Source organism: Selaginella moellendorffii, unplaced genomic scaffold (assembly GCF_000143415.4).
Source record: "Selaginella moellendorffii unplaced genomic scaffold, v1.0 SELMOscaffold_21, whole genome shotgun sequence".
NCBI classification, from domain to species: Eukaryota; Viridiplantae; Streptophyta; class Lycopodiopsida; order Selaginellales; family Selaginellaceae; genus Selaginella; species Selaginella moellendorffii.
In genome coordinates this window covers 1,954,972-1,982,334 of record NW_003314282.1, presented here as the reverse complement: position 1 = coordinate 1,982,334, position 27,363 = coordinate 1,954,972, and the positions used below count along the sequence as shown (strand labels likewise).

Sequence of the window (27,363 nt, the reverse complement as noted above, 5' to 3'; positions counted from 1 at the left end):
ATAGATTTAATTTTGAATGTTTTTAAATTTGAATTTGCATTATAATTGAATATGAAGAAATATTTGATAACATTATTATTTGAAAAGGTTTATTAGAATCTCACCATTTGACATAGTAGTCAACGGTCAAGTCGTATGGTTTGAGAATGAGTGGTTGCATGTCGCGACGTGGCCACGAATCATCGCGCGTGATTCCGGAATCTTGTGGCCAGAGCTACGTTTATCCACCTCTCAGTATTTCTCAATACTCCGCTGGTTTTGGGTTTTAGGTCATGCGCCTTGTTGACTTGCGTCGCGGCGCCTAGATCGAGCCGGTCGAAATCCCAGGATGAGCAGCCATGGATCGGCAGGAGCTGGCAGTAAATCCTCCAAGCGCCCACCGGCTGCGAAGAAGAAGCCAATCTCGGAGAATGGGAGCCTTCGGAAGACGAAATCGTAAGTTCTCGTCCTTTTCTCTCAAACTCTCTTCAGTTATAGGAATCCACCAGCTCCGGAGGCGAGAGAACCGTCAAGAAGCTGAGGCTTTCCAAAGCCCTGACTATTCCCGATGGAACCACTGTAGCCGATGCTTGCCGGCGGATGGTCACCAGGCGAGTGGATGCTGCGTTGCTCACGGATTCCACTGCAATGCTTTGCGGGATTATCACGGACAAAGTAAGTGGTGTCTCTTCTTTTTCTCTTTTTATAGTTTTTCTCTTTTGACATCGGCAGGATGTAGCCACTAGAGTGATAGCTGAGAACCTTAGGCCCGATGAAACACTGGTTTCGAAAGTCATGACTAAAAATCCCGTCTTTGTCATGAGCGACGCGCTTGCTGTGGACGCTTTGCAAAAGATGGTCCAAGGTATTCTACAACTTTGAAAGCCTTCGTGAGATTCCCAAACCTCCATTTCTCTGCAGGGAAATTTAGACACCTTCCAGTCGTGGAGAATGGCGAAGTCATTGCACTGCTGGATATAACAAAATGCTTGTATGATGCGATTGCGAGAATGGAGAAAGCAGCAGAGAAAGGAAATGCGATAGCTGCGGCTGTCCAGGACGTTGAACGACAGTGGGGAAACACGCTCAATAGTAAGTCTGAGGTTTTTCTTTTCTTTTTTCTTGTGTTTTATCCTATTGACGCGGTGGATTCTCGGCAGGCTCTTCAACTTTCATAGATACACTGCGCGAAAGAATGTTTCGGCCAACGTTGTCAACGCTGATTAACGAGAACACGAAGTCAGTATATCTGCGATTTGTTTTCGTCTTATTTATTTGCTATGAATGTCCAGAGTAGCTACTGTGTCTCCTTCCGACACCGTGTTGACAGCAACTAGAAAGATGCGCGAGTTTCGCGTGAACTCTGTAATCATCACGATCAACAATAAGCCGCAGGGGATCTTGACGTAAGTAAAATGTCTTTTCCTTACGGATCTCTAACCTCCTCTACTTTTCTTAGCTCGAAGGATGTTCTCATGCGTGTTGTTGCGTCAAATCTTGCTCCCGATTCGACCACAGTCGATAAGGTAATCTCTTATAATCTTCAACGAAAGCCTGTACTTCAGTTTTACTGGATTTCAGGTCATGACTCCAAATCCTGAATGCGTTACACTGGAAACAACCATTGTAGATGCACTCCATACCATGCACGACGGGAAGTTTCTTCACCTTCCAGTGGTAGATCAGGGTACGTTACGAATCTCCGGTTTTCACATACATTCTGATTTTTGTTTGTTTTGAGATAAGAAAACTGCATTGTTGCATGCCTCGATGTGCTTCAACTTACTCACGGTGCTGTGGCTACGGTATGTCGTCTAGGAACTCTAGTTTGATGGATTTCAATCTAACCATTTTCTCAAGGTTGGAAACGTTGGAGGTGGCACACCAAGTGAAACCGGAAGCACAATGATGCAAAAGTTTTGGGATTCGGCATTCGCGCTGGACGCACCAGAAGACGACGACGACACGCAAAGGTCTCATTTCCATTTGGCTTCCGTTTGTTGTCTAACGAGAAGCTTGGGGTCAGTAATCTATCTGCAACGCTTACGTCGGAAGCATTCCACACCGAAGTTGGAAGGCTGGGATATCCATCCGGTGGACCCGGTAACGTCTTTGGCTTTAAACTTAAGGACAGGAACGGGCGGGTCCATAGATTCAACTGCGGTACGTTTTGCGAGCGTCCGGATTTATTAAGCTGTTTGACTATTGGCTGTAAACTTTAGGTACGGAGAGCCTTACGGAGCTTGTATCTGCGGTAGTCCAACGTCTTGGAGATGATATAGATCGGAACAAGCCTCCTCAAATCCTGGTACTTTTCTTTCTAGCTAAAACAGCAAGCATAAACCGTTTAGTGCCTTTTTCCAGTACGAGGACGATGAACGGGATCGGGTGCTTCTGTCTAGCGACGGCGACCTTGTTGCGGCTGTCAATTTTGCGAAGGCAACTGGCTTGAAGGTAAGAAGAAGATTCGAAGCTGGAAAACCTTCGTGTTAAATCGTCCTCGACTCCAGGGTCTCAAGCTTCACGTAGACTACCCAGACGAACGGGCGAACGCTACTACTCCAAGGAACTTGGAACGGATTCTCGAGGGAAGTCCATCGCAACAAATGAAGCTAGAAACTGTATGGAGTGGAAATCACACAGCAACAGCGGCAATATTAGCTTGCTCGGCCGCTGTTGTTGGTGTCGGCCTTATCGTCTACTTGAGAAGATCATCATAAACTTAAAGAAGAACAAAAGGAAAAAAAAAAACAAGGAAAATGAAAGATTTTCCAATGGCAGCATAGAACTCTGCTTAAAACTCAAACAAAACTAAATGGAGCGAAAGAATAAGTTTGTTTCTCCGCGTGAGAAGATAGGATATTAGATGATCGTGATCTCACGAAAAATAGAATCGTTTGGGATAGTCCTCCTCCTGTCCATGGTTCGAATCGTGTCAGACAAGTGGTGATATCTGGGTGTGTCCATCATTGTTTGACCCGTTGCAGTAAATTTGTAGACTAGGTTACGCTGTTGCTGTCCGTTTGGTTTCTAGGGTTTTCTGTGGCGCTGATCGATCGACTAGATCGCGGAGCGCCGGCAGCGCGTCACAGATCACCGGGTTCTGGCACCGCCAGCAATTAGAGCAATGAAATCGAGCGCGCGCGCGATTGTGAGGTAATTCGCAGGGGAATGCGCTGGATTTTGGTGTGAGTGCGCAGGCGATTGATATTCTCGCTAATCGCCCGCGCTTGGAAGAAACCATAGCGAAGAGAAATGTAGTGTTTCGCTGAGTGATGAGATCCCTGGGTATTATGGATTCCTGCCGGAGCAGCCAGGTCCATGCGGATGTTTGCGTGGATAAGGCCACATTCGACCCCAGATTGCCTCTCAAGGCCGGCTCTAAGGCGGATGGAGAGTCCTGTTCATATAGCGGGTAAGCAAGCAACGCACTAAGGAAAAAAAAAAAGATAGAATTTTCCCTTGCTTGTTCTGCCTATCTGATTCTTTTTTCGTTTTCCAGACTGTCCGTTTCTCAGTTAGCGGATCCTCCCATTCAACCGTATTACAAGCCCGTAGACTACGTCGACACTCTCGGCCAAGTCCACCAAGAGCTAGAAGTTTCGCCCGACCATGACAAGTCCAGACTCTACTTGGAGCAGTCGTTTGTTTTCAGAGGCTTGGGTGAGCTCAAACTGCTCCGGCGAAGCCTCCGATCAGCCTGGCAGCACGCGACGTCAACTCACGAGAAGCTTGTGTACGCGTCATGGTTAAAGTATGAAAGGCGAGAGGAAGAGCTGGATAGCAAGTCAGCCGACTGCTGCGGCGTTGGCAAGCTAGATCTTCCACAACTGGAGGGTGCGGATGATCTGCTGCAAGCTTGCTCAACGTCTGGCTCAGATGACGACGATATCGTTTTTCTCTTCGGATCAGAGCGGGTCCACTGCAACAGGCAAAAGATTGCAGCGTTATCAGCCCCGTTTTACGCAATGCTAAATGGCTGCTTCACGGAATCTCAGACTCGTGCCATTCAGTTTTCCGAGAATGGCATTTCGGTTGCGGGGATGAAAGTGGTGGATACTTTCAGCAAGACAGGGACGCTGGGTCGACTGCCGCCTAAGATTATTTTGGAAGTTCTGTCGTTTTCAAACAGGTTTTTTTGCGAGAGGATGAAAGTTGCTTGCGACCAAAGCTTAGCAGCTCTTATACACAACCTGGACGATGCTATAGCGTTCGTCGACTATGGATTGGAGGAAACTGCACAGGTACTTGTTGCTACATGCTTGCAAGTTTTTCTAAGGGAGCTGCCTTTATCTTTGCGGAATCCGAACGTCTCGAAACATTTCTGCAACGCGGAGTCTAGGAAGAGATTTATCGCAGTGGGGCACTCGTCTTTTGCGTTGTACGCTCTACTGAGCCAGGTGGCTATGGAAGACGATATCAGCTCTCAACTCTCCGCCAGCCTTCTCTGTCAGCTCAGGGATTGTGCGTCGTCATTTCGGCAGAGAGCTCTAGTGTATCACCAGCAAGGCTGCGTGATGCTGGCCAGGAAACAATACAAGGAAGCACTCGAGTTCTTCCAAGCGGCTGCTGAAGAAGGCCATGCCTACTCTTGCGCTGGGATCGCCAGAGTAAAGTTGAAGTGTGGGGACAAACAGGCTGCTTTCAAAGAGACTACCTGCTTGATAACTTGCTACAAGGCTTGTGGCTGGATGTACCAGGAAAGATCTCTATACGGCAGCGGGAAAATGAAGATGGCCGATCTCGACAAGGCAACCGACCTCGATCCGACACTGACATATCCTTACAAGTACCGAGCTGCTGCCTTGATGGACGATCACAAAGTGGTGGAAGCTATAGCAGAGATCAATCGGGTTTTATGCTTCAAGGTGACTCCTGATTGCTTAGAGCTACGAATTTATTTCTGCCTTGCACTGCAAGACTACGACGGAGCAGTGCGAGATATTCGAGCTCTTTTGACTCTCGATCCAGCTTATATGATGTACACTGGTCGTGTTAGCGCAGCGCAACTTTTGGTGCTCTTGAGCGAGCATGTCGACCAATGGACAAAGGCAGACTGCTGGATGCAGCTATATGACAGGTGGTCTTCTGTCGATGATATTGGCTCGCTTGCGGTTGTTCATCAAATGCTGGAAACGGATCCTGGAAAAGGCCTTCTTTACTTCAGGCAATCACTTCTCCTGCTCAGGTAATTTTTATCGATGTTTCTTGTGCTCTATGGGACTCACACCCTCTGCCTGTTGCACAGATTAAGCTGTCCGAAAGCTGCAATGCGGAGCTTGAGACTTGCGCGGGAGCATACGACGAGCGTTCCTGAAAGACTAGTGTACGAGGGCTGGATTTTATATGATACCGGCCATCGGCAGGAAGCCTTGCAAAAAGCAGAAGAATCCATCAGCATTCACCGGTCGTTTGAGGCCTTTTTCCTGAAAGCTTATGCGTTGGCAGATACTAGCCTGGATCCAGAATCGTCAACCAAGGTTATAAACCTTTTAGAAGAAGCATTGAGATGTCCATCAGATGGACTCCGGAAGGGTCAGGTAATATCTTATCTCCTTCCATGTTTAGCTCGTGAAAGCTTGCTCACTCTTCAAACTTTTTCAGGCGTTAAACAACTTGGGAAGTGTCTACGTCGATTGTGGCAAGTTCGACTTGGCTGCTGATTGCTACGTAAGTGCCCTCAAGATCCGTCACACACGAGCACATCAGGGCCTCGCACGAGTGCACTTCCTCCAAGGTGACAGGAAGTCCGCCTACGATGAGATGACGAAGCTGATAGAAAAAGCATGCAACAAGGCCTCGGCTTATGAGAAACGCTCCGAGTACTGCGAACGGGACATTGGCATTTCAGACTTGAATATGGTGACGAAAATTGATCCGCTTCGTACCTATCCATACAGATATCGAGCCGCAGGTTAGCCTCATCTTTTTCGCACAGGCTTTGGTTTCTCAGTATTTCAGTTCCACCTGTGCAGTGTTGATGGATAACCACAGAGAACAGGAAGCTATAGCAGAACTTTCAAAAGCCATTGCCTTCAAGGCCGACCTTCAGTTACTACACTTGCGTGGAGCTTTTTACGAATGCGTGGGTGATGTTGCGGCAGCACTCCGCGACTGCCGGGCCGCCTTGTCTGTGGATCCACACCACACCGACACGCTCGAGCTCCAGAACAAAGTCATGCAAGTCCGGGCGTGAAAGCACTCCGTGTACCACTACTGCTACAACGTCTACAAGCTTAGGAAATGTACAATGATCGGCACTTTGATGATCGTCTATCTCGTCTGCTCAACACCTTGCTACTTTTTAGCTTATAGCTGGAGAGACACCAAACGGCGCCTTGTCCCTCCAGCGAAGTTTGCAAACCGGTAAATGTATCATTCACAATAAGCAGATTCAATTTATTCTTTACGTTCCCTTTTCCTTCAAACTTAAAAAGCTGATGAGTCTTGTTTCTTTCATTCTAGATGCCAGAGTGAAGATCACAAACTGGGAGTTTCTTTTATACAGGTGAATCACTGGATGTGTCTCGAAAGATTATTTTGGTTAGCTATTAACTTGTGTAAGGCTTTCTTGATCTTACACTCTTGGGTTCCGGGGGATTGGAGCAAGCGAAAGATTGTCTCACTGGTGATTCGAGCAATCCTTGTCTCCTATTCTTTCACCACCAGCATATAGTGGTGTCTTCGATGCTTCCTCGGTGCTCGAAGAATTTCGTTGATGTGTTCTCTTTAGTTTGATCAATTCTTTTGTGCCAACGAAATTTTCTTCTCGGTAACAACCATTCGAAGACGACAAATACGAGAACTCGACGACCATGCAAGCCTTTGATTCCCGTGCCATCTGAGCCGCTGTCCCGAGACTGCCAACGGCGGAGATGTAGATAAACCGATTTGGCGCATCTTGACCGTTTGGAGCGGGGCGGGTATCCGACGGTCTCCTTTTGTTAGTCAAATTAAACCCAAACTGTTGACACAAATGCTGGGAGGTGAGAGCGAGCGAAAGGGGTATTGATATTCATCACTTCCATCGATCAATCCATCCCGTGAGCATTTGGGTCGTTAGCGCTCATCGAATCCGAGCTCGCATTGGGGCGAATTGGCGGGGATATGGCGTCCACAGCTGCAATGGGGCAGGCCACCACGATCCCAGCGTCTCTGAGCGGCCTCAAGAGCATGGAATCGGCTCCCAGCTGCCTCAAGCCATCGCCCACAAAAGTGGGAGGTAGCGCTGCCCGATTGAGAAGGCGAGGTCGGATTACCACCCGGAGCATGGCTCAGGATGTCGTGGAGATGGAGCCGGCATCGCAGAACAGTCCTCTTCTAGGTGAGATTAAGATTCTAGCTGAAAGTTAGAACAAAGAACAAGCTAGCTAGCATTCTCCTTCTTCTTCTTCTTCTTCTTCTTCTTCTTTTCTTTCTTTTCTTTCCTGACTGTTTTGGATGGATTATTTCGTTCAGTGCCGAGGCAAAAGTACTGTGAGTCCGTCCATAAAACGATCCGTCGACAAACTAGCACTGTGATGGTTGGAAACGTCGCTGTTGGTAGCGAGCATCCAATTCGCGTCCAAACGATGACCACTACTGATACCAAAGATGTTCTAGGAACTGTTGATCAGGTAAAGAACAAAAAGAAAGTTTCGAGCTTTTCACATCTTTCTTTCATCCAGGTTATGAAGATAGCTGATAGAGGCGCAGATATTGTGAGAATCACTGTGCAAGGGAAAAAGGAAGCAGACTGTTGCTACGAGATTAAAAACACTCTTGTCAAGAAAGGGTATGAAAACTTACTTCCGATTCTCTAGCTCGTTCGGTTTTTGGTGATGATCTTTGTTTTTCTTTGCAGATATTCTATTCCCTTGGTTGCAGATATCCATTTTGCTCCATCGGTTGCGCTCAGAGTTGCCGAATGCTTCGATAAAATCCGCATCAACCCCGGAAACTTTGGTGAGTTTCTTGTTTGAGTGTACACAAGGCTTTATGACCATTTGACGATCTTCCAGCCGATCGAAGAGCACAGTTTGAGACGCTTGAGTACACGGAAGACGATTACCAGAAAGAGCTAGAACACATCGAAGCAGTATGTGAATCATATATGTTCTTGTCGATTGAAATTTACATCGCTATGTAAAAACCGACCGCAGGTTTTTACTCCTCTCGTCGAGAAATGCAAGAAGTATGGCCGAGCGATAAGAATTGGCACGAACCACGGCAGCTTGTCCGACCGCACCATGAGCTACTACGGCGACTCACCAAGAGGAATGGTAATTCTTCAGTTTCTTTTTCTTTTCTCATAACTGATCTTCTCTTCGTTTGCATTGTAGGTGGAATCAGCGTTTGAGTTTGCACGGATTTGTCGAAAGCTCGACTTTCACAACTTCCTCTTCTCGATGAAAGCAAGCAATCCGGTGGTGATGGTTCAAGCGTATCGTTTGCTGGTGGCTGAAATGTACGTAAACGGATGGAACTATCCACTGCACTTGGGAGTCACTGAAGCTGGCGAGGGTGAAGACGGCCGCATGAAATCCGCGATTGGAATTGGAGCTCTTCTACAAGACGGGCTTGGTGACACTATTCGTGTCTCGCTCACGGAGCCACCGGAAGAAGAAATCGATCCCTGCACAAGGCTTGCAAATCTGGGAATGCGTGCATCGTCTTTGCAACTCGGAGCACCAGTACGAAGCTTTTCCTTGTTGCTACTTTGCTTCTCAACTCCATTTTCCAGGAGCAATTCGAGGAGAAACATCGTCGCTACTTTGATTTCCAGAGAAGAAGTGGACAGCTACCGCTTCAAAAGGAGGTTGGTCTATTCAAGCTTATGTATTTATTGTTCTACGTTTTGATGGCTCTCTTTAGGGAGAAAGTGTCGACTACCGTGGCGTGTTGCATCGCGATGGATCTGTTCTCATGTCCGTGTCTCTGGATCAACTCAAGGTTTGATATAAAATCTTTACTTTCTATGCTCTATCTGACACAATATCAATCGTCTTGGCAGAATGCGGAGCAGTTTTACAGGTCTCTCGCAACGAAACTTATCATAGGAATGCCTTACAAGGTACTGGATTACTTGCTATTCATGTGGAGTTTCTCGCTGAAAGTTATTGATCAAAACAGGACGTTGCTACTGTTGATTCGATCCTGCTCAAGGAGCTTCCAGCTTTAGACGACAAGGCATCGGTTCGTAAAAGTTTTTGAGCTTGCAGCCAGTGACCGCTAACTTGATCTTTGCAGAGGCTTACACTCAAAAGACTGGTGGACATAAGCATGGGAATACTGACTCCATTGTCACAGCAGCTTGAAAGACCACTTCCTCACGCCATAGCTCTCGTCACACTCGAAGAACTTGCGTCCGGTGCTCACAACCAGCTTCCTCAAGGTTTGTTTTCCTTTGGTTTGTTTTCTTTCTTTGATGAAGTTTCTTTTTTTCGCTCAGGAAGCCGTATTGCTGTGATTGTGCATGGAAATGAGCCATCGGAATTGCTGGAGCTGCTCAAAACGGTGGATGCGGTAATGCTGCTACTTAACTCGCCACATGAAGAGACAGTCAGCCATGTCCACAACGCACGAAGGTTTATTTTCAAGTCGGCACTAAACTTCTTCTTAACGTGAAAGCCCTTTTGCAGGTTGCTTGAGTATCTCCAGTCGAATTCTCTAAGCTTTCCAGTTATCCACAACTTGGAATTCAAGCAAGGCCTTCGCAGGTACGACACAAGTTTCTTTCTTTATTGTTTCCTTATTCCTAATGGCATTCTTTTTTCTCAGGGATGATTTCGTGATCAAGGCTGGAAGCGAAGCAGGAGCTTTGCTAGTGGATGGTCTGGGCGATGGAATACTCCTGGATGCAGCCGACCAAGACTTTGACTTTGTTCGTTCTACTTCGTTTGGACTTCTTCAAGGCTGCCGAATGAGGAACACAAAAACTGTAAGTATGAGCTTGAAGTCCTGGTTTTTCTCATATCTTTCATCTCCTCCAGGAATATGTGTCCTGTCCATCTTGTGGAAGAACTCTGTTTGATCTTCAAGACGTGAGCGCAGAGATCCGTGAGAAAACTTCGCATTTACCCGGAGTTTCAGTAAGTCACACACACTCCTTGTCGATGATATAACAATCTTTTCTTGCTGTAGATTGCGATCATGGGATGCATCGTAAATGGTCCTGGAGAGATGGCCGACGCTGATTTCGGCTATGTAGGAGGTGCTCCTGGAAAGATTGACTTATACGTAGGAAAGGTACGTGATTTTCTCCAGGGATAGTGGGAGCATTGGTTTAAATCATCGTTCTTTACAGCAAGTTGTCAAGCGTGGTATTGCCAAGGATCAAGCAACCGATGCTCTTATTCAACTCATCAAGGATCACGGCCGCTGGGTTGACCCAGAGGTAGACAACAATTAGCTTCGCTCAAGCTCGCAAAAGATTATTTTTTGAAGTCCCCCAAGTTTGAGAGAGGTCTGGAAGCGAAAAACACAGACAAGAAGAAGCTGCTGGCTTGAGATCGATGAAGAAAAGCTTACATGTTTACAAGGCTTTGTAGCTTGGATTCACCAGGTTCTCTATGCCGGAAGTCACTCTCATAGATTCGATTGTATCACCGACTTTGAGGTCTGCAAGATATTCTTGGTTTTGGACAACGTAGCCGAAGACCGAGTAGCGGCCGTCTAGTATGTTGGCATTGCTCGGAGTGAGCTCGCTTTCTTTCAATAGCCAAAATATCTGGCTGGAAGCCGAGTCGTTCTCAAACTCCTGCAAACAAAGAAAATCTTCAATAGACATAAAGAGGCCGTTTTTCTTACGTCGCGAGCCATGGCTAGCGTGCCAAACGCGTTGAATGGCAGCTTTGTTTTGGCTTTGTATCGCCCAAGTTCCTAGAAACACACAAACAGTGGTGCTAAAGGCATTGAAAATAACAGCAAGTGTACCTCCAGTGTGGCTCCGTAGATTGGAGCCTTGTCTCCGTCGACCATAATTTCCAAAGGAATGGTTCTTACTTTTCCCGTGCCTGGGTCGACAAAACCTTCAGCTGGTCCGGCAGGATCTCCCGTCTGGACAACAAATCCATCCGCTACAATAAACAAGGAGTGAAGTCAATGCTTTTTAAAAGATCAATCACGTCATACCTCGCTGGATTTCCATTCCATCGTAGAAATGCCTCTCGACCAAGTCAAGGAAGTTTCCCGCTGTTACCGGCGCGTTGTATCCATCGGCAACTATCCGGAACACCACACTTTGTACGTTGGGATTGTCCTTCACGTTAACTTTCATCTCCACTGTAGCTCTTCCCTTCAGGAGTGGTCTGCTGGCATACTCCTCCGGGACCTCAAACGGAAACTGTGCCACCATGTCCTCCTCTACACTGCAGAAATCCAACGCCAGCTGCATTCAATACCAGAAGTATTCCTCATGAGACACTAACAATATCACGCAGCCAGACACTTACTTTCCGACAATGTTGAGAAGTTCCGTTTGCTTTGGTGCCACACTCTCCTTGTCTGTCACGGTCTGAAAGTCCTGGAGCCCCGTGACAAGAGAACTTAGTAGCCCCTCAGCATGGCTCTTCTTCGCTTCGGCAACATCCGCAAGAATTTTCTCTTTGCTCTGGCTCAAGACGCGAGCAGCTTGCCTGACATTCTATGCCACACAGAATTCTCATTAGAACGCAAACAGAATGAGAAACAAAAAACAAACCTTTCCAACGCTGTCAAGAGCTCTCGGCCCAGGAACTTTCAAGTTCTCGGTTATGTCCTCGAGAGATCTTTGGACCTCCCTGATCGGCTTGTTATCGATCGGCAGTCCATACCTCAAAAGCGCCGAAGGATCCTTGATCGGAGGACCCGATATGAGAGCGGCCACATCCGACACGGCAGGACCTCTCACAAAGGCATGGACCTCCTGAGGCCTCAAGGGCAGCGCAAACGTAGCAGCCAGTGCCACACACACGGCATACTTTTGGAAAGCTTTCATCAACAATCCATCGCCATCTCCCTGTCATTCGAGAGAAAGAACGAAATGAGAATGCGATTGACAACGATGGATCGTTACTCACCTCGCCAGGACCGCATTGCGCTCGGCATTGCATCGATAACCTACATTTCTTCCGCGGCACTGCCCTGAGCTGCTGCGATCCATCGGCACAGCCAGCCGGATCCAGGCGCTGGAGCTTGAACGAGGAGGAGGAGGAGGAGGAGGAGGCGCAATATTCTAACCTAAGAGGCCGCCACACGCACATCGCCATAGCTGCGCGATCAATAGAGCAGCCACTGGAAGGGATAGAATTCCTAGAACACGTGGATCACGTTATCGGGATAAAGCCAGCTGTACACTACCCTAATTAGGGCAAAGGTGGACGCTAGAAGAATCGCGGGGAGTACAGGTGTGTGGGTGGCGTGCGGTACACCGCGGAGCCGGGCGGTGTCGCCGGCGGCGTACCGGGTGGCGAAGTGTTGAGCAGCAGCATCATCATGGTCGTCCGCGACGCCGACGTGGCAGGTGACGTGGCGTGCAGCCGGCGGCTCAGCTTGTTGCCCTGGGGCGAGGGGATGAAGATCGTGCAGTGCATTGGCGGTTCTCGCGCTAGGGCTTTGATGCCCGGCGATGGCGTCGGCGATGGCGTGGCGGGCGGCGTGGAGAAGAGCGATGGCGACGAGGGCGGTGTCACGAAGGGTGTGGCGATGGGCGATGGCGTCCCCGGTGGCTGCTGCTGCTCCAATCCCTGGATGAGGGCGAAATCCAAGGATGCATTGCGGCTGGATCGCATCGTCACCGTCTCGGATTCGATCTCCTCCTTGGTCTCCTCGCGGATTGTGAAGAGGAAGCGAGGAGGACCCATGAGGTAGTCGCCGACGGCGGGGAAGAGCTTGGTGGACGCGAGCTCGCCCGGGAAGGATTGGTGGCGATTGGCGATCACGCTCACCTCTCGCAGCTCCAGTTCCTCGTCAGGGCGATCGAGCTCATTCAGCTCTTGTGGATGATCCCGCTGTTCTTGGCTGTGTGCCTCGAGAAGCGATGTTTCCTGCTGCTGATTGCTGCTCCTATCCATGATCCTGTGAGCTACATTCTTCCTCTTCTTCCAGCAAACCAGATAGTAGAGCTCGCCGACCAAAACGAGCACGAATCCCACGAAAACTACACTCAGCCCGATCCCAAGAGCACCCAAAGAGGATCCCATTTTCTTTCCACCCGATCCACTGCTGGATCTAAATCTATCTAACCTTCTGGATGGGAATTAATGATTCCACTGGCACGCATCAACCACCATGCCGCATTTTTCTGAATCTAGCTAGCCTCGATCAATTTGAGGTGCTGTTCTTGCCAGCTTCTTGTTTTGGCCCAAACGCTGGGATTCCATCCAAATCCTCTCAAATCAACCAGTTGGGCCTAGCGGCATTCCTACCCTCATCTCTGCGACCCTCGAATCCATCGGAATTGGAGCTCGAGTTTCGAGAATCGAGCTCCCCTGTTTTCTATCGGGATTGGAGCGGCTGCCTAGCCTACAGCTAAATGCTTACTCAAATTCCCGCACCAAATTCGGTGATTCTTCCCCGATCTTCGTAGTCGAATTGCGCTTGGGCGAGCGAGCGAGACAGGGAATGGAAAAGGGAAAAGAGTGAGAGCTCTCTCGGGCTTCTCATGCTCTTTCGAATGCTTTGCTTTGCTTTTTTTCTCCTTTTTCATCTCTCACTTTTGTTGCTGCTGCCTGCGAATTTTTGTTTCTTGTTGGAAGGGGCAGAGCAGCAGCAGTAAAAGGAGAGCGTGTGTTGTGTCAGTCCGCTGGCTCGAAACAGCAGGAATTAACAAAATTATCGCTACGCTGCGATTTATTAGCTCCATGCCAAAAAAGGGCGCTCCCACTCTCTCTCTCTCTCGGCCTCGAATCGATGAGCGCTGATAAAATGCGATGGATTCTTCCTCCAAAATCACACAATCGAGCTTCCCATTTGTAAGACATTCCAAATTCCCATTCGCATCCATGGGACAGGGATGATAGAGGCGAATATCCCCCTCTCCATTCAAATCTGTGGTACGGCGTGATCGACGCCGTAGGATGCCAACGGCTAAGATGCGTTTCTCCGTACCATGACGTAGCCGCCACGTCGGCCCTGTTCTGTTAATTTTTTTCCACGAGCGTGTCTCGACGGACGATGACAAGAACAAAAATCTTCCCTGTAGCCCAGATTATATATCTTGACTTCGATTATGATTTTTCTATAAGCGGTGAACAGCTCACCTCCAATTCAGAAGGCGAGGACGTACTCATCCGTTCCTTCTCGGGTACATGTGTGTCCCGCTTTACATACGACTTTCTTCTCTTTTTTTTTTCTCGCAAAGAATCTGGAAAAAAAAAAAGCCAATGACACGATCTCGAGGACTCAAAATCTCTTACCGTAGCTAACCGAAGTCTTTGTACAATGGGGCGCGGAAGATCGAGGTTTGAGATTTTCCACATCGGCCCCCATCGCTTGAACAGTGACGAAGATTTCAAACCTCGAGCCTCCACACCTCTGCGTTGGTGTGCGATATTGACAACAGCGCAAGCCATAGGCATATAGCGCTTCATCAGCTGACGAGACAAAAGCAGATAAGTTAGTTCGCAGGCCACCAAAGTTACGTCTGGGAACTTATAACTTACGGTATTTTGTTTGTTTGCATCAGCAATCGCAAACGCAACCGCAAAGCGCAGAATGGTGGCATGTCGCAATCGGCGAACGTGGAGCCAGGATAATCGATCGTGAGGAGTTTATGCCTGCCACCTTTGCGCCTTTTGACCAAGCTGCGCAGGAATAGCGAAAGAGTTAGAAGCAGGATACGAAGTTTAAAAACTTGAGAGCAGCTGACTAACTCTAGCGAATGGAAAAGAAACCAAGAAAACTGGTTAACCTCGCGCTTACCGCCGACAAATGGCAAAAGAAAAAGCGTACCTTGGAAATGCTTGAGATTCTTCCAGAGAAGAGGTCGCGCTCCAGCAACACGGAAAAGGCCGAGTGAGGCTCAACAGTGTTGCGTGCATTACCATATTCTTGGCCCCCGCATTGCATAGATGTCCTCTAAAGTCAGTCCTTTCTGAGCGCCTCTTTTTCTTTCCTGCCTGCTTTCCCCAAAACCTCTTATTTTCCGTGTGCCGACCTCTTATCAGATTGACTGATTCAAGTTGTTTTGTAGCTCGTAGATACCCTCTGCTCCCCCACAAATCGTTTTCCCTTCCCCAAGGAAAGTCACCAGCGTTTGTTTTCATGTCTCAATCTGCACATAATTCCCTGCTGCTCGCCACAACCGCTGCTGTTGCTGCTGCTACTGCTGCGGCTGCTTTTCGTGCTGCAAAAGCTCCTCATTCCCTTGTTCTTGAAGAGCTCTGAGCAAGGGGGTGTGCAGTCATCCGGTTCCAAGTTGAGGAAGAAGCGCAGCTGGATCATATGGTAATAATTCACCACTTTTGCCATCAAGGATGCCCTGGTGTTGCGTCAGGCGAGGTAGCAGCACGAGTACCAGCAGCAGCAACACCACCAGGCTCAAGGATGCGGCTATGATAGCAACTTGCTTCGTCTCCTTTGTGGCAGCCTTCGCAGTAGCCATGACCACAATTGCTCACAGCGGCGCAAAGAACCTGGCAGCTTCGGTGAGCATACTGGGATCCATAATCTTGGTGCCACCAGTCCTGGTAAGTTTGTTCCTTTCTCGACTTACTACCAGACGCGGTAGTCCCGGTCAGTCTGACGACGAAGAAGACGCGGCCGCCGCTCTTGAGCTGGAGATCCAGGCGCAGCAACAGCTATGGTGGTTCCAATTCCAGGAGTTCGCAATGGAGGACGTCGCTGTGAATCTCCTCGAGCTCCAGGAGCCCGGTAGAGTGAGCTTCCATGGCTGCTTGCGGCTTGGCCCCGACAGTATGCAGGAGGTGTCGATACGGAAACTGGAGCTCACCAAGGCCGTTGACCTGCTTACACACCTAGAATCCGCGGAAATCCGGCAGGAAACTGTCAACCTTGGATCTCTTCGGAGATGCAACGTCCTGCCGCTCCTGGGCTTCAGCCTCACTCACTCATATCTGCTACTGTTCATGCCGAAGTTGAGGAGCCTCACTGACGTGCTCAGAAATTCCAGCCTGAGTTGGAGCTGTCGCTGCCGAGTTGCCGCCTTGGTTGCGAGAGGCCTATCCAGGCTTCACTACTCGAGAGAAGCAGCGGCGACGAGTAATGGGCCAGCAAGCAGCGTGGTGACGGCGGTTCTCCATGGGAATATCCGGTCCGAAAACGTCCATCTCCTGCTGGAAGAAGCCACTGACGATTCACCCCCGACATGCACCCCCTATATTGCGGACACCGGATTTGTGAAGCTCACTTCCATGCCGATTTTCCGCCCCGACGAGATGATCACAAATACTCGAGGCTATGCTGCACCAGAAGTGTCCTCTGGAGGGGCCTTGACGACCAAAAGCGAAGTGTATAGCTTCGGAGTTGTACTCTGCGTGCTGCTCTCCGGACAAACGGACGTCGCGGCATTGAATCCCGTGGCCTTGCTGAAGCAAAAGCTGAAACGATTTATGGATCCCAAGTTGGAGAAGTCGTACAACGGGAGTCAGGCACGAACGATCCAGCAGACAGCTCTCAAGTGTATTCAGAGAGATCCCATGCAGAGACCGGACATGATACGGGTGGAGGCTTGGCTGCGACCTTTGCTGCTGCACACGTGAGCCGGCGATGGTCCTAAATCTGGGTGAGCGGAAACATCTGCTCTGTGAGATTCTGTGCTGCACTTTCAGTCGGAAGGCCTCGGACAGCTCCGATAGTCCACTGAGATATAACTCCCGCAGCAACTACGAACCTCAAGGCCCTCTCAAGCCGGTCCTGATCTTCGAAAATATCAGGCTGGGCCACCAGCTTTCTGATAATCGCTGAAATGGAAAACACGATGGTAGTTAGTATAAAAACTATACAAACACATCGAGCGGATAACTTACCGGCAGAGATGGTGTCACCAGACCCTGTTCTGTCGCAGCTGAAAGCAGAGACAATCACATCTTCCGTGCCAACAACGTCGCCGTGAAACTTTGGAGTATAGTAATGAATCCTGTACGTACCATCCGTGACGAAGAGAATTTTGATGTTGTCACGCCATATCGGAGCAATCTGCTCAAGGGTGTAGTGGTACTCAAACCGCTGATTTTTCCGGGCCTGAAATTCTTCCCATGATGAAGCTATGGAGTCCTTAGCAAGAAGCCTCATCGCTAAGCCTTCGTCTTCAATCAGGAACTCAAGCTCCACCTTGTTGATTTTGATAATGTCCGAGCTCGTCCACGCCTTCTCGATAGCTTCCCACGTCGCGTCTCGTGATATCCAGAATGGAAGAGGGAAGTTCACATCAAAGAATATGAGCGAGCCAAAGCCTCGGGCAGCATCGATAGCGGACATGAGTGTCGAGCACATTTTTTCCGTTGTCAAGCTGATCGATGAGAAATGGAAAAGTTTCGCCTGAGAGACAAGAAAAAACATGAGTCTCACACCTAGAACAAAAGCAAATGTCTTACCTCCTTGAGAATGTCCATGTTAACCTCGGACATGTCAAGGTTGTTTTCAGCGCTCTCGCGTAGGCATTGCATGGATAGTTTGCGCTTCCCAAGCCGTTCAATCTTCCACCTTGACAGAGACGAGGAACGTAGCTGGTCGACTATCACGCCCTTGGTTTCGACTTTGTTTTCTCGTAGAGTCTCGAGAAGCTCCTTGCCGAGATCGTCATTGCCAAGTTTGCCAATGAAGGCTGCCTTCCCAGCGAGACGAGCAATCGAGATAGCAACATTGGCAGGCGATGTCCCTGGGCTTCGTGCGAACTCCGGAGGCATCCACTGCAAGCCTTTCCACGTAGAGTAGGCATCTTCGTCCATCTGCTTTACGCACACCCGGACGGAAGGAATGAAGTCCTTGTACGCCTCGCCAAAGCAGCAAACCAGAGGATTTGGTTCGTTCCTAGGCTTCACGAAAGTCTCCTCGAACTCCCTTCCCAGCCATGGAAACTGTTTCTTCCATAGCCTTCGCGCTGGGTTCCGGAAGAAACTTTTCCTCTTCTCCACCTCTTCTGGATCTTCAAACTCTGCTGCTTCCACCTCCACCTCCACAGCTCCACTGCTAGATAGAAATCTATCTTCTTTGCCTTCTTGGATCAAAGAATCCTCATCCTGTCCGTTACCACTACCTGTGAGAGGATTTCTTCTCCGGGAAACGCTACTGCTTGCCACCTCGGAAGAAGAAGATGAAGATTTCTTCCGGCGGGGAGCCCCAGAGCCCTCGGAAGCCAATTTCTTGGCCGCATTCTTCTTCCTGGGCTTCTTCTCCTCTGGAGCGGCATCAGGCTGTTCCACCATCGCCCTAGCGCCGTGATTTCTCTGGAATCTACAGCGGCCGAGGAGCGCGCAGGAGACATTACCGGCATAGACGAACGGTGGAGCTCCGACCGCCATCGCTCGACATCCAAAAACCTTATAAACCCTAAAGACGTTTGAAATATTTCGAATGTAAGGGATTCTAGGCAAATGTAGGTGCTAGGGATCGATCAATCGAGCACGGATGGGCGCCGGTCGCCACACTCACACGGTCCTCGTCGATACGACATGGAATGGCGCAGCATTCCATCACCGCGGCCTCCATCCGCGCGATCTTGGCGCGGTGATCTTCGTTTGCAACGGCGAGACGATGGAGGAGTGCCTGAGGAAGAATCTTTTCGGACTGCCACGGCCACACATCGCCTACGTCCAGCACATCGACGCAGGGATGCCCCTCTTCTTGTTCAACTACGACGATCGATCGCTCCACGGCGTCTTCGCGGCCACCGGCAAGGGCGCTCTCTCGATCGATCCTCACGCTTGGAGCCCCAACGGTAGCGCGCCGACGAAGTACCCCTGCCAGGTTCGTGTCCGGCTGGAAATCCAGTGCGCTCCACTGCCGGAGAAGGTTTTCTCGAGAGTGATCAAGGAGAACTACGTCTCCGCGGGGCGATTCATGTTCGAGCTTACCAGGAAGCAAATGCACGAGCTTGTGGGACTCTTCACCAAGGGAAAGGTAGCATCTTCTTCGAAGAGCCCTGTGGTGGCTCCTCCTCCTCTTCCTCCGCCGCCAAGCAACAAAGCTCCCACGGCGTGGAAGCAAGTGGTAGCAGCTCCTCCTCCGGCTGTTCTTCCTCAAGCGGCGCCGCCACCACCGCCACCGCCAGCAGCTGTGAAGTCCGAGAACTTGCCGCCTCCTCCTCCGGGTCCTCGAGCGCCGTCACCACCTTCCAGTGATGCAGATCAAGAGTACATTGTTCCGGCAGTTCCTACAGCACAACTCATGGTCCAGGAGGCTCTCCAGTCCGAGGACAATTCGACAGTGCTGGATCGTATCCTCGAGAAGCTCAAGGTTGTCGATCCTCCCGAGGACAAGAATGTCTCGGCTTCCTCGTCGTCTCAAGAGATCATCTTTGGCGCCGCGATGCCTACCGACATGGGGAGCTTGATGCTAGCTTCCGGAGGGCAGTTTGATCCTTCCGTCGCGAAAGCGGTGGATAAAAGCTTGCGGCTGTGCTCCGACGCTGTGGCGGAGATGCGTGAGACCGAGATCCGGCTGGGCAAGACGATGGAGGAGCTGAGAGTGAAAGGGGAGTGTCTCAAGGAGCTGGATGCTGTCCGAGCCAAGAACTTGGAGCTTGCCAACGTGAGCATCAGCTTGTCGGGGCAACTCCAAGAGCTCAAGGCCGAGGTGGCGGCGGTGAAGCGCTTGGCCACCTTTCAGGCGTTGTATCTCATCGGTGGCTCCAGTGGCGAAGGGAAAGATCGCTCTGTGGACAAGTTCGTGCTGCGTGGCGGCGAGCTCTGGCAGGCAGCGCCTCTGCTAGCACCACGATCGTGTTCCGCGGCCGGAGTTTTGAGTGGGAAGATCTACGTGTTTGGAGGCACCATTGGAGAGACCAACGTGACCTCGACCGAGCAGTATGATCCGGAAGGAAACGTCTGGAGTGTGTTGAGCAAGCCGATGGTCAAAGCTCGCGCATACCACGGAGGAGCCGTGGTTGGAAGCAGGATCTTTGCTCTCGGTGGTAGAAACGACACTGCCTTCCTCTCGGAGACGGAGTCATTCGATCAGGAGGTGGGATGGATGGCTTCGGTCCCAATGATGGAGAGACGAGGCGCATTCTCTCCGGTGGTGGTGGAGGGATCGATCTACGCTTTCGGTGGAACAGACGGGAACCTCTACCTCGACTCGGCCGAGCGGTTTGATCCACGCGAGGGCATCTGGAGGAGCCTTCCGCCGATGAGCTCCAAGCGGCTGTGGTTCCAGTCGGCTGCCTGGAACAACAAAGTCTACGTGCTCGGGGGCCACGATGGTTGCGACTACTTGGCGAGTGTGGAGCGCTTTGATCCTCGCGCTGGGAAGTGGGAGACGATCAAGCCACTGGCTGGGTCGAGAGCTCACGGTGCTGCGGCGGTGGTGGACGGATCCATTTGCGTGGTGGCGGGGCTGGACAAGAAGCATCACTTCGTCAACACCATCGAGTGCTACGGTGAATCGTCGAGCTCGCGAGTGATCGAAGTCTGTGATCTCCACCAGCGCAGCTTGTTCTCCCTTGGAGTGATCTGATCGCCGGTATGGTTTTTCTTCGCTATCTCTCTCACACTCTTTCTTCTTTGTTTGACAAGGTTAATAAGTTTCGTTTTGCGATAGATAGATTTGTAGAAAACCTTTTAGAGAAACATTTTAGGGCTGGAGGGAGTGATGGCCGGCGATGGCGCTGGCGATGGCTCTGGCGATGCCCCGCGACGGCTCAAGGGCAAGCTCTGCCGCGAAGAGGTAGCAGTAGTGCTAGCAGCAGTGGCAACGGCAGTGGTTCTTGTCCAGCGATTCGTGGATGAGCACAGCTTGCTTGTGCTTCTCCCCGGCAATGCTGCGGCCGCCCTGGAATCGTCAATGCAGGCTACCAGCAGCGCGCTCGCGAAGCTCCAGACTATGTTCTCGCTCACGGCGGCGAGCGATGCCGCGGCCGCCGCTGCTGATCCGGCCATCGCCAGCGACGATGATCACCAGCTCCATTCTTCCTCGTCGAGCCTGAGAAAGGCCGTCCATGCGATGGGGGATACGATCGCTCCTCCTCGGTTTCACGATGTTTTCCAAAGCGGTGACGATGTCCACTGGAAGGCGAGCTTCCGGATGTCTCGGGCCAGTTTCGCGAGGCTGCTGGAGATTTTAGGCCCGGTTCTCGAGAGACAAGAGCCCGCTGACATCCCCGCCGATCGAAAGCTGGCCGCGACGCTCTACCGCTTGGCTCACGGCGCGACCATCAAAGTCGTAGCTCGCAAGTTTGGAATCAGCACTGGCAGCTGCTCCAAGGCCTTCTACGACGTTTGCAAGGGATTGGAGGAGAAGCTGGGCCACCTGTTCGATTTCCCGACGTCGAGCGAGAGATTGACGAGCATCTCCGGCGAGTTCGCCGCTGTAGGATTGCCACACTGCTGTGGAGCTCTTGGCTGCACCAACTTTGCCGTGGAGAGGCCGCCGGGAGAAATGGGGATCGACTACTTCGATCACACCAGGAACTACAGCGTCGTGATGCAAGGGGTGGTGGACTCTCGCTCGCGGTTTCTCGACATCTCAGTGGGCTGGCCGGGATGCATCCCTCCCGCCGCCATCCTTCTCAAGACGAGGTTCTACTCGCGAGTTCGAGAGAGCCATGAACTTCTCCAAGGACCTCCGCTGGACCTCGGTGGTGGCATTTTCATTCCTCGCTACGTTCTCGGAGACCGCTCCTACAACTTGCAGCCGTGGCTCATCACTCCATACTCCCAGCCCGAGGACTCGAGCTTCGATCTGACTGCTCTCTTCAACAAGGCACACAGGCATGCAATGCGGCCGCTGCGTCGAGCTTTCGGGATGCTCAAGGAGCAGTGGCAGCTGCTCAAGACGACGCAGCGGGTGGACAGCATCGAGCTGCTGCCGTTCATCGTGGCGGCGTCGTGCGTGCTCCAGAACTTCCTCATCGACAACGGGGAGGCGATGCCCGAGGTGGAGGAGGAGCTGGAGCAGCGGGAGCCGGCGGTGGTGGACGGGGATCCAGACGTTTACGGGGAGAGCGTGCGAAGCGCTTTGGCAGGCTTTGTCGGGCAGTATCAAACAGCAATGGGATTTGGAGGAGGTCCAGTGCGATCCGTGGGTCAGATGGTGGTAGATGGAACGAGGAACGGCTAGTCAGTCAGTCGGACAGGATTGGGACACTACGCAGGTATTTCGGAGGCTCTCTCGGGCGGACTTTTTTTTTTTTTTCTTTTTTTTCTACTCATTTGTGGAGGGTGGAAGGATTTCAGGAAGGCAAAGTTAGACAAAGACGCGGTGTTTGCAGCAGAATATCCAGCACACAGTCCTACGAGGCCGAGATTTAATGTCCGGGCAGGAAAGCAGGGACGGGTGGTTTTCTTATCTTTGGGATTTGGAGGTGGCTTAAGTTCAAGTCAAAACAGCAGACTCGGGCAACAGGCCCACCCGTCACATGTGGAGGATATACAGGGGATATGCGTTCTGGATGGCTGAGTGCCGTTGGATCATCGTCTATTTCTCCCGTGGAATGGCATCCCACTGAAGGAGAGAGAGTGAGAGAGTCGGCGGCGGCTGTAGATTTTGTTTGGAGGGGCGGATGTGCTTTGGATGATGGTGGTTCAGTCTGGTTTGGAAGTGCTCATGGAGTTTTGGAACTGAGCTCTGTCTCTTCAGCTGCTGGTTTTTCGTGAGGGAGGTGGAGATTTTAGTTTCCTGGTAGCGGTCCTTTAAAATTTTTTTTTTTCTTTTACTGTTGGAGGAGGAGAAATGCTGAGTGAGGGGGAGACTACTTTGGCAATGGCTGCTGGCTTGACAACAGTCGTACAGAATGGCTGTGTTGATGAGGCAGCAGGAGTGTTCGTAAGCACTGCAGAGGCAAAAGCCCCATGGAACAAGGACGAGGCAGCAAATGGTGCAGCTGAGTGTTCCAAGAGCAAAGCCAGGGATGGCTTGCTGGAGCTGCTGAACAAGTCAGGAGTACCTCCAGCGGCACAAGTAAGCATTTCTTTCCTTTCTAGTTCTAGTAGTCGTGCTTTTTCCGTTTTAGCTTAGGATTCCAGAGAGCTTTGAGATCTGTTGGTAAGATTTTGATGGGCTAGTCTTTGAGAACTGACGACGTGTTGTTTTATCCTCGACTTTGGCAGAGGATGGCTCTTAACATACTCGTGAAGCTTGTCCGAACGGAGGCTGGAAGGTTTGAAACTCATCTCTTTGCGAAGATTTTGTGCTCTCTGGTAAGCCTATTTCAATTTCTAGCTTCTATGCATCTCTAACAACTCGTATGCTGTGCAGATTGAGAGCAAAGGCACTATTGCCACTCCCCTAGATTGTTTGGCCAGCAAGTACTTTGTGTATGGAGACACAAGGTACGAGTTCGCTCTCGTCTGATGTATGGTTTTCGTAACATTCGCTTGTGTATCCAGATGTTGCGTGCTCGACAGGATACATCAGCTTGCCAAGAGTATCTCAGAAGGTAATCTGCTCAAGCTTTCGTTTGACATCATTCTTCTCACTTCTTCGCAGGAGGAACTCGTGGTATTGAGCTGTTGAAGGTGTTGTACGGATATCTGTTTGACAAAAATCCTTTAACATGTGAGAACTCTCTTTGGAAAAATTGCCACGACGCTGACAGTATCAATGTTTCTTTATATGCAGCGGCATGCCTGGCTGCTCCAGAATTCGAACAGGTACGAACTTTGCTCTTGTTTATTGCTGTTTCCTTGCAGTGTTTGCAATTACATTTAGTTTCGTTTTCTTTCTGTCGTCTCATTTTGTGGTCGTTGATACGTTGATCCAGCGATTTCATCTGATGGAGAAATGCTGAATTGCAGAAAGCCGCAGTACTTGAGAGTGATAAGCAGTTCCTGGAGCAGATTACAGCTTTTTGTTCTGCTCTCGCAACGGTACTCTTTTTATTTCTCTCTTTTTGTCAAGTTTTTTCACACGTAATTTCTTTTGTTTGACAGGAGCTTAATGGTCAAGGCGATGGTTGCCTGAGGTATACGAAAAGTTTTATTCTAAAGTGAATTTCTCCCTCGCTGATTTGTTTGCTTCTCCAGAAACGCTAGCGTACTACGGATGCCGCAGCTCATATCTAGTCTTGTAGAAGAGAAAACGGTAGGGACTACATTCTTGACAAGACTGAACTTATATACGCTTTTTTGTAGAATGGCCGATGTAAAGCCAGTGTTGCAGACAATGCACTGCAAGATCCCGAGAAGACTGTGAATGGGGAGGATTTGTCAGCGCTGGTCCTCACAGCAGCAAGAGGCAGAGGCAGCGAGGCTAACACCGGTGGTGCTGTGAGAGCCGGGACTCCGAAAAAGAAAGTGAGCGACGAAGATGAAGTAGAAAACGAGGAAGAGGAGGAGGACGGTGGTGGTGAGAGCGGTGGAGACGAAGGTGACAGCGATGATCCCGACCATGGTGGCAACGAAGAGGAGGAAGAAGGCGAGGAGGAGGAGGAAGAGGAAGAGGAGGATGGAGAAGAAGAGGAGGAAGATGGCGAGCAGCAACAGGGGGTTGGATCAAACGCTGCTCCTACTGCTGCCGCTGCCGCTGCTGCTGCAAGAAACAACAATGCCATCGCCAGTGTTGATGGTGCTCCTGGATTCGACGAGGAAGAAGAAGAGAGCGATCAAGACGGTGGAGTGGAGGACGATGGCGAAGGAGCCGATGGAGGTGAGGATGAAGAGGACGACGATGGCGACGACGATGAAGATGGAGCTCCACCACTCAAGAAAGCCAAGAAATGAAGAGCGCCACATTTTTCTCTTCTTTGTTTTCTTTGTTTTTCGCGAACAAACACTCCTCACACACTGGTCGTTTTAAATTTGAAATTTCTAGCGATGCGAAGAGCCCTAAAAAGGGATTTGGAAGGCTCCGGGAATGGTTTGATCGATCGACCTATCGATTCGATCGCGACGCTTTTGTGCTCTTGCAGATCCAAGCCGTGTTCCTCGTGAGCCGCCAAGGGAAAGTGCGGCTCCAGAAATGGTATACTGCTTATCCAGGGAAAGATCGGCCTAAAGTAAGCGCCTACATTTTCTCTGATTTCCTCTTTGACTCTCTCTCTCTCTCTCTCTCTCTCTCTCTTATCCAATGCAGGCGATCAGAGAAATCACGAGCATCATTCTGTCCAGAGGAACCAGGCTTTGCAATTTCATTGAATGGAAGGATTTGAAAGTCATCTACAAGCGGTAAGAAGCTCAAATCCTTTCTCTCTACGCGCTTGAGGTTTTGTTCTTGTTCTAGATATGCGAGCTTGTATTTTTGTATGTGCGTTGATGCCGACGACAACGAGCTCGACTGCTTGGAAGTCATACACCTCTTTGTGGAAGTTCTAGACCGCTACTTTGGCAACGTAAGCGTTTTTTTTCTTTCGCTTCTTCTTCTATAGACTTTACTTATATGTTTGTTTTCTCTCGCTCTGGAATCCAGGTTTGCGAGCTCGACTTGGTTTTTAATTTCCACAAGGTCAGCCAGCGACTTTAAGTTTTGAGAGCAACGTCAATACTTGGTGTGGTTTTTTATTTTTCTTTTTCTTTTCGTTTTTGTGTGTGTATGCAGGCGTATTATATCCTGGACGAGGTACTGCTGTCGGGAGAGCTACAGGAGTCGAGCAAAAAATCCGTGGCTCGAGTCATTTCTGCTCAGGCACGCATTAACTTGTCTCTAGCCTTTTCTCTGTTCTTTCTTTTTCTCCCTTTTAATGCCATTGTTTTTCCAGGACACCATGGTTGAGAAAGCCAAAGAAACCGGCATTTCCCACATGATGTCGTCAAGCAGCAAGTGAAAGTGGGCATCTTAAGTGAGAGTGGTCTGAGCTTGTAAGTCTTTCGGAGTTTTTTCATCGAGTTGGATCTTCGTCCAGCCAAACCCTTTCCAGTTTCCATGAAGGTTTCCTGGAAGATTTTAGTTTGGTGCCGCAAAGCATTCTAGTCTTTGATTCTGTTGGTATTATAGATACGTAGTTGCAACGACATTGTTGTTTTCATTGGCGCTCTACACCGACGTGAACTACTTGGAAAAGCCGGGGTGGCAACACTATCTTCCTCACATTTTTGCGACAAGGGCCGCTTGTGGGTGTTTCTTTTTCTCTGGCCGCCTTCACTGCAAAGTTTAAGCAAGCAAACAATGCTCATTTAAGCAAGTTTCATCCAAACAAACAATGCGAATCAGATTTTTATTTGAGAATTTTCTAAGCTCCTCATTCTTCTGGCTCCACAAAGAATTTTTGGCCATGTAGCTGAAAGAAAACAAAGGAAAAATAAAAACGATTATTTTGACAACTTAAACCACTAGATTGTGGCCGCAAAATGCAAGTCTGATGATTCCCGGAGCGTTAAGAACGTTCGTGGCGGGGGAGCACGGCCATTTAGGAAACTCGTGACGACAAGGTACCACTCCACGTTTGTGAGAATCCTGCTGGGCAATTCTGGCACACGGATCTGTAAAGCGCTATAGTTTTGGTCTTGGAAGACAAAGTATGGAACAGATTTTCGTGAGAAAGTTAAAGAGCTGGTTTCATGTTTGTTTTCGCTTCTTGATCGAGCTGAGAGTTGGACTGTCTAGAGCTTCCAGAAAAGCGCTGCCCAGAACTCCATAAGTCGTCAACGAAAGAAGAAAAGAAAAAGAGAAAGTAAGTTGCTGCATCAAGAGAGCTAGCTATGGAACTTATAAAACCACCAAAAAACCCATTCAACAGCACCGGTGTATTTTTCACAAAACTGTGAATTTCTTCGTCGATTGGATCGTCAGGAGTCAGGACCACACTGAAAACGACAGAGGAAAAGCAAAAGAGAAAACAAGTTGTGTCATTATGGCAAATTCCAGCACAACAAAGCGGGCAAGGAATTACAGATCAAACAAACTTACTTATAAGGGGGCTGAGATCTTCTAGCTCTCAACCAAAAGTAAGGAGACTGCAGTTCAATTGAGAAGCATAGAAGATGTACATAAAATTGGTCAATGTACCTCGTCACAGCTAGAATCATCGTCAGAGATACTTTCACCATCCCACCATGCTCGTGCATTTCTTCCTCGATTGGATCGTCAGGAGCCAGGACTACACAAACCAGAAAATCAAAGGAAAACAGCAGTGTTCACGTAAAGATTGAAATCTGCGAAAGCAGGAACTCAGGAACTCGTAGACCTTGATCAGCGATCAAGGTCTAGCACCGGTGTACCTTTCACAAAACTGTCCATTTCTTCGTTGATTGGGTCGTCAGGAGTCAGGACCACACTGAAAATGACAGAGGAAAAGCAAAAGAGAAGACAAGTTGTATCATTAGAGAGATATGGCAAAATTCCATCACAACAAAGCAGACAAGGAATTACAGATCA

The 27,363-nt window shown here is 49.7% G+C and overlaps 9 protein-coding genes across 12 annotated transcripts; 7 read left to right on the top strand and 2 right to left on the bottom strand.

Moving 5' to 3' along the window:
* The first annotated feature begins 248 nt into the window (after positions 1–248).
* LOC9641895 (CBS domain-containing protein CBSCBSPB3) lies at positions 249–2,820 on the top strand. The gene is made up of 14 exons (XM_002973429.2): positions 249–435; positions 489–654; positions 712–844; positions 901–1,071; positions 1,140–1,218; positions 1,272–1,385; positions 1,439–1,505; positions 1,561–1,666; positions 1,726–1,784; positions 1,840–1,952; positions 2,006–2,142; positions 2,202–2,287; positions 2,344–2,433; positions 2,490–2,820. The coding sequence occupies exons 1-14, from the start codon at positions 329–331 to the stop codon at positions 2,697–2,699; spliced, it is 1,638 nt and encodes a 545-aa protein (XP_002973475.1). The 5' UTR covers positions 249–328; the 3' UTR covers positions 2,700–2,820.
* Positions 2,821–2,971: 151 nt separating this feature from the next.
* Positions 2,972–6,400, top strand: LOC9641894 (ethylene-overproduction protein 1). Its single transcript, XM_024678159.1, has 5 exons — positions 2,972–3,394; positions 3,482–5,167; positions 5,228–5,519; positions 5,584–5,893; positions 5,955–6,400. Exons 1-5 carry the CDS (start codon positions 3,255–3,257, stop codon positions 6,173–6,175), a joined length of 2,649 nt encoding a protein of 882 aa, XP_024533927.1. The 5' UTR covers positions 2,972–3,254; the 3' UTR covers positions 6,176–6,400.
* Positions 6,401–6,938: 538 nt separating this feature from the next.
* LOC9638270 (4-hydroxy-3-methylbut-2-en-1-yl diphosphate synthase (ferredoxin), chloroplastic) lies at positions 6,939–10,766 on the top strand. The gene is made up of 18 exons (XM_002973427.2): positions 6,939–7,303; positions 7,438–7,595; positions 7,647–7,753; positions 7,823–7,923; positions 7,980–8,056; positions 8,121–8,240; positions 8,301–8,651; positions 8,702–8,776; positions 8,833–8,910; positions 8,972–9,031; positions 9,091–9,153; positions 9,208–9,352; positions 9,410–9,545; positions 9,600–9,677; positions 9,739–9,898; positions 9,951–10,049; positions 10,102–10,206; positions 10,265–10,766. Exons 1-18 carry the CDS (start codon positions 7,087–7,089, stop codon positions 10,367–10,369), a joined length of 2,235 nt encoding a protein of 744 aa, XP_002973473.2. The 5' UTR covers positions 6,939–7,086; the 3' UTR covers positions 10,370–10,766.
* Positions 10,444–13,454, bottom strand: LOC9641893 (peptidyl-prolyl cis-trans isomerase CYP38, chloroplastic). The gene is made up of 7 exons (XM_024678069.1): positions 12,018–13,454; positions 11,660–11,956; positions 11,412–11,602; positions 11,092–11,327; positions 10,894–11,036; positions 10,768–10,839; positions 10,444–10,717 (listed from the first exon to the last, which is right to left on the bottom strand). The coding sequence occupies exons 1-7, from the start codon at positions 12,204–12,206 to the stop codon at positions 10,493–10,495; spliced, it is 1,353 nt and encodes a 450-aa protein (XP_024533837.1). The 5' UTR covers positions 12,207–13,454; the 3' UTR covers positions 10,444–10,492.
* Positions 13,455–15,539: 2,085 nt separating this feature from the next.
* LOC9638269 (probable serine/threonine-protein kinase PIX7) lies at positions 15,540–16,658 on the top strand. The gene has a single exon (XM_002973426.2). The coding sequence runs from the start codon at positions 15,540–15,542 to the stop codon at positions 16,656–16,658; it is 1,119 nt and encodes a 372-aa protein (XP_002973472.2).
* Positions 16,482–18,438, bottom strand: LOC9641892 (fructokinase-like 1, chloroplastic). Its single transcript, XM_002973222.2, has 3 exons — positions 17,493–18,438; positions 16,926–17,436; positions 16,482–16,859 (listed from the first exon to the last, which is right to left on the bottom strand). The coding sequence occupies exons 1-3, from the start codon at positions 18,417–18,419 to the stop codon at positions 16,672–16,674; spliced, it is 1,626 nt and encodes a 541-aa protein (XP_002973268.2). The 5' UTR covers positions 18,420–18,438; the 3' UTR covers positions 16,482–16,671.
* On the top strand, positions 18,436–20,652 carry LOC9641891. Its single transcript, XM_002973425.2, has one exon. The coding sequence runs from the start codon at positions 18,526–18,528 to the stop codon at positions 20,569–20,571; it is 2,046 nt and encodes a 681-aa protein (XP_002973471.2). The 5' UTR covers positions 18,436–18,525; the 3' UTR covers positions 20,572–20,652.
* Positions 20,653–20,702: 50 nt separating this feature from the next.
* LOC112347402 (protein ANTAGONIST OF LIKE HETEROCHROMATIN PROTEIN 1-like) lies at positions 20,703–22,376 on the top strand. 2 transcript variants are annotated; one of them, XM_024678163.1, is made up of 2 exons: positions 20,703–22,207; positions 22,290–22,376. In XM_024678163.1, exon 1 carries the CDS (start codon positions 20,707–20,709, stop codon positions 22,171–22,173), a length of 1,467 nt encoding a protein of 488 aa, XP_024533931.1. In that variant the 5' UTR covers positions 20,703–20,706; the 3' UTR covers positions 22,174–22,207; positions 22,290–22,376. The 2 variants fall into 2 exon arrangements, with proteins under 2 accessions (XP_024533931.1, XP_024533930.1); XM_024678162.1 differs by having other exon boundaries at positions 22,282–22,319.
* Positions 22,377–22,492: 116 nt separating this feature from the next.
* On the top strand, positions 22,493–26,211 carry LOC9638268 (AP-1 complex subunit sigma-1). Of its 3 annotated transcripts, XM_024678164.1 has the most exons (10): positions 22,493–23,013; positions 23,163–23,252; positions 23,311–23,384; positions 23,442–23,491; positions 23,542–23,610; positions 23,674–23,705; positions 23,850–23,921; positions 23,985–24,016; positions 24,078–24,135; positions 24,186–24,873. In XM_024678164.1, the coding sequence occupies exons 1-10, from the start codon at positions 22,786–22,788 to the stop codon at positions 24,771–24,773; spliced, it is 1,293 nt and encodes a 430-aa protein (XP_024533932.1). In that variant the 5' UTR covers positions 22,493–22,785; the 3' UTR covers positions 24,774–24,873. The 3 variants fall into 3 exon arrangements, with proteins under 3 accessions (XP_024533932.1, XP_024533933.1, XP_002973470.2); XM_024678165.1 differs by lacking the exons at positions 22,493–23,013; positions 23,163–23,252; positions 23,311–23,384; ... (1 more) ...; positions 23,542–23,610; positions 23,674–23,705 and adding exons at positions 25,126–25,217; positions 25,273–25,381; positions 25,459–25,494; positions 25,588–25,674; positions 25,748–26,211 and having other exon boundaries at positions 23,887–23,921; positions 24,186–25,048; XM_002973424.2 differs by lacking the exons at positions 22,493–23,013; positions 23,163–23,252; positions 23,311–23,384; ... (4 more) ...; positions 23,985–24,016; positions 24,078–24,135 and adding exons at positions 24,962–25,048; positions 25,126–25,217; positions 25,273–25,381; ... (1 more) ...; positions 25,588–25,674; positions 25,748–26,211 and having other exon boundaries at positions 24,867–24,909.
* The last annotated feature ends 1,152 nt before the right edge of the window (positions 26,212–27,363 follow it).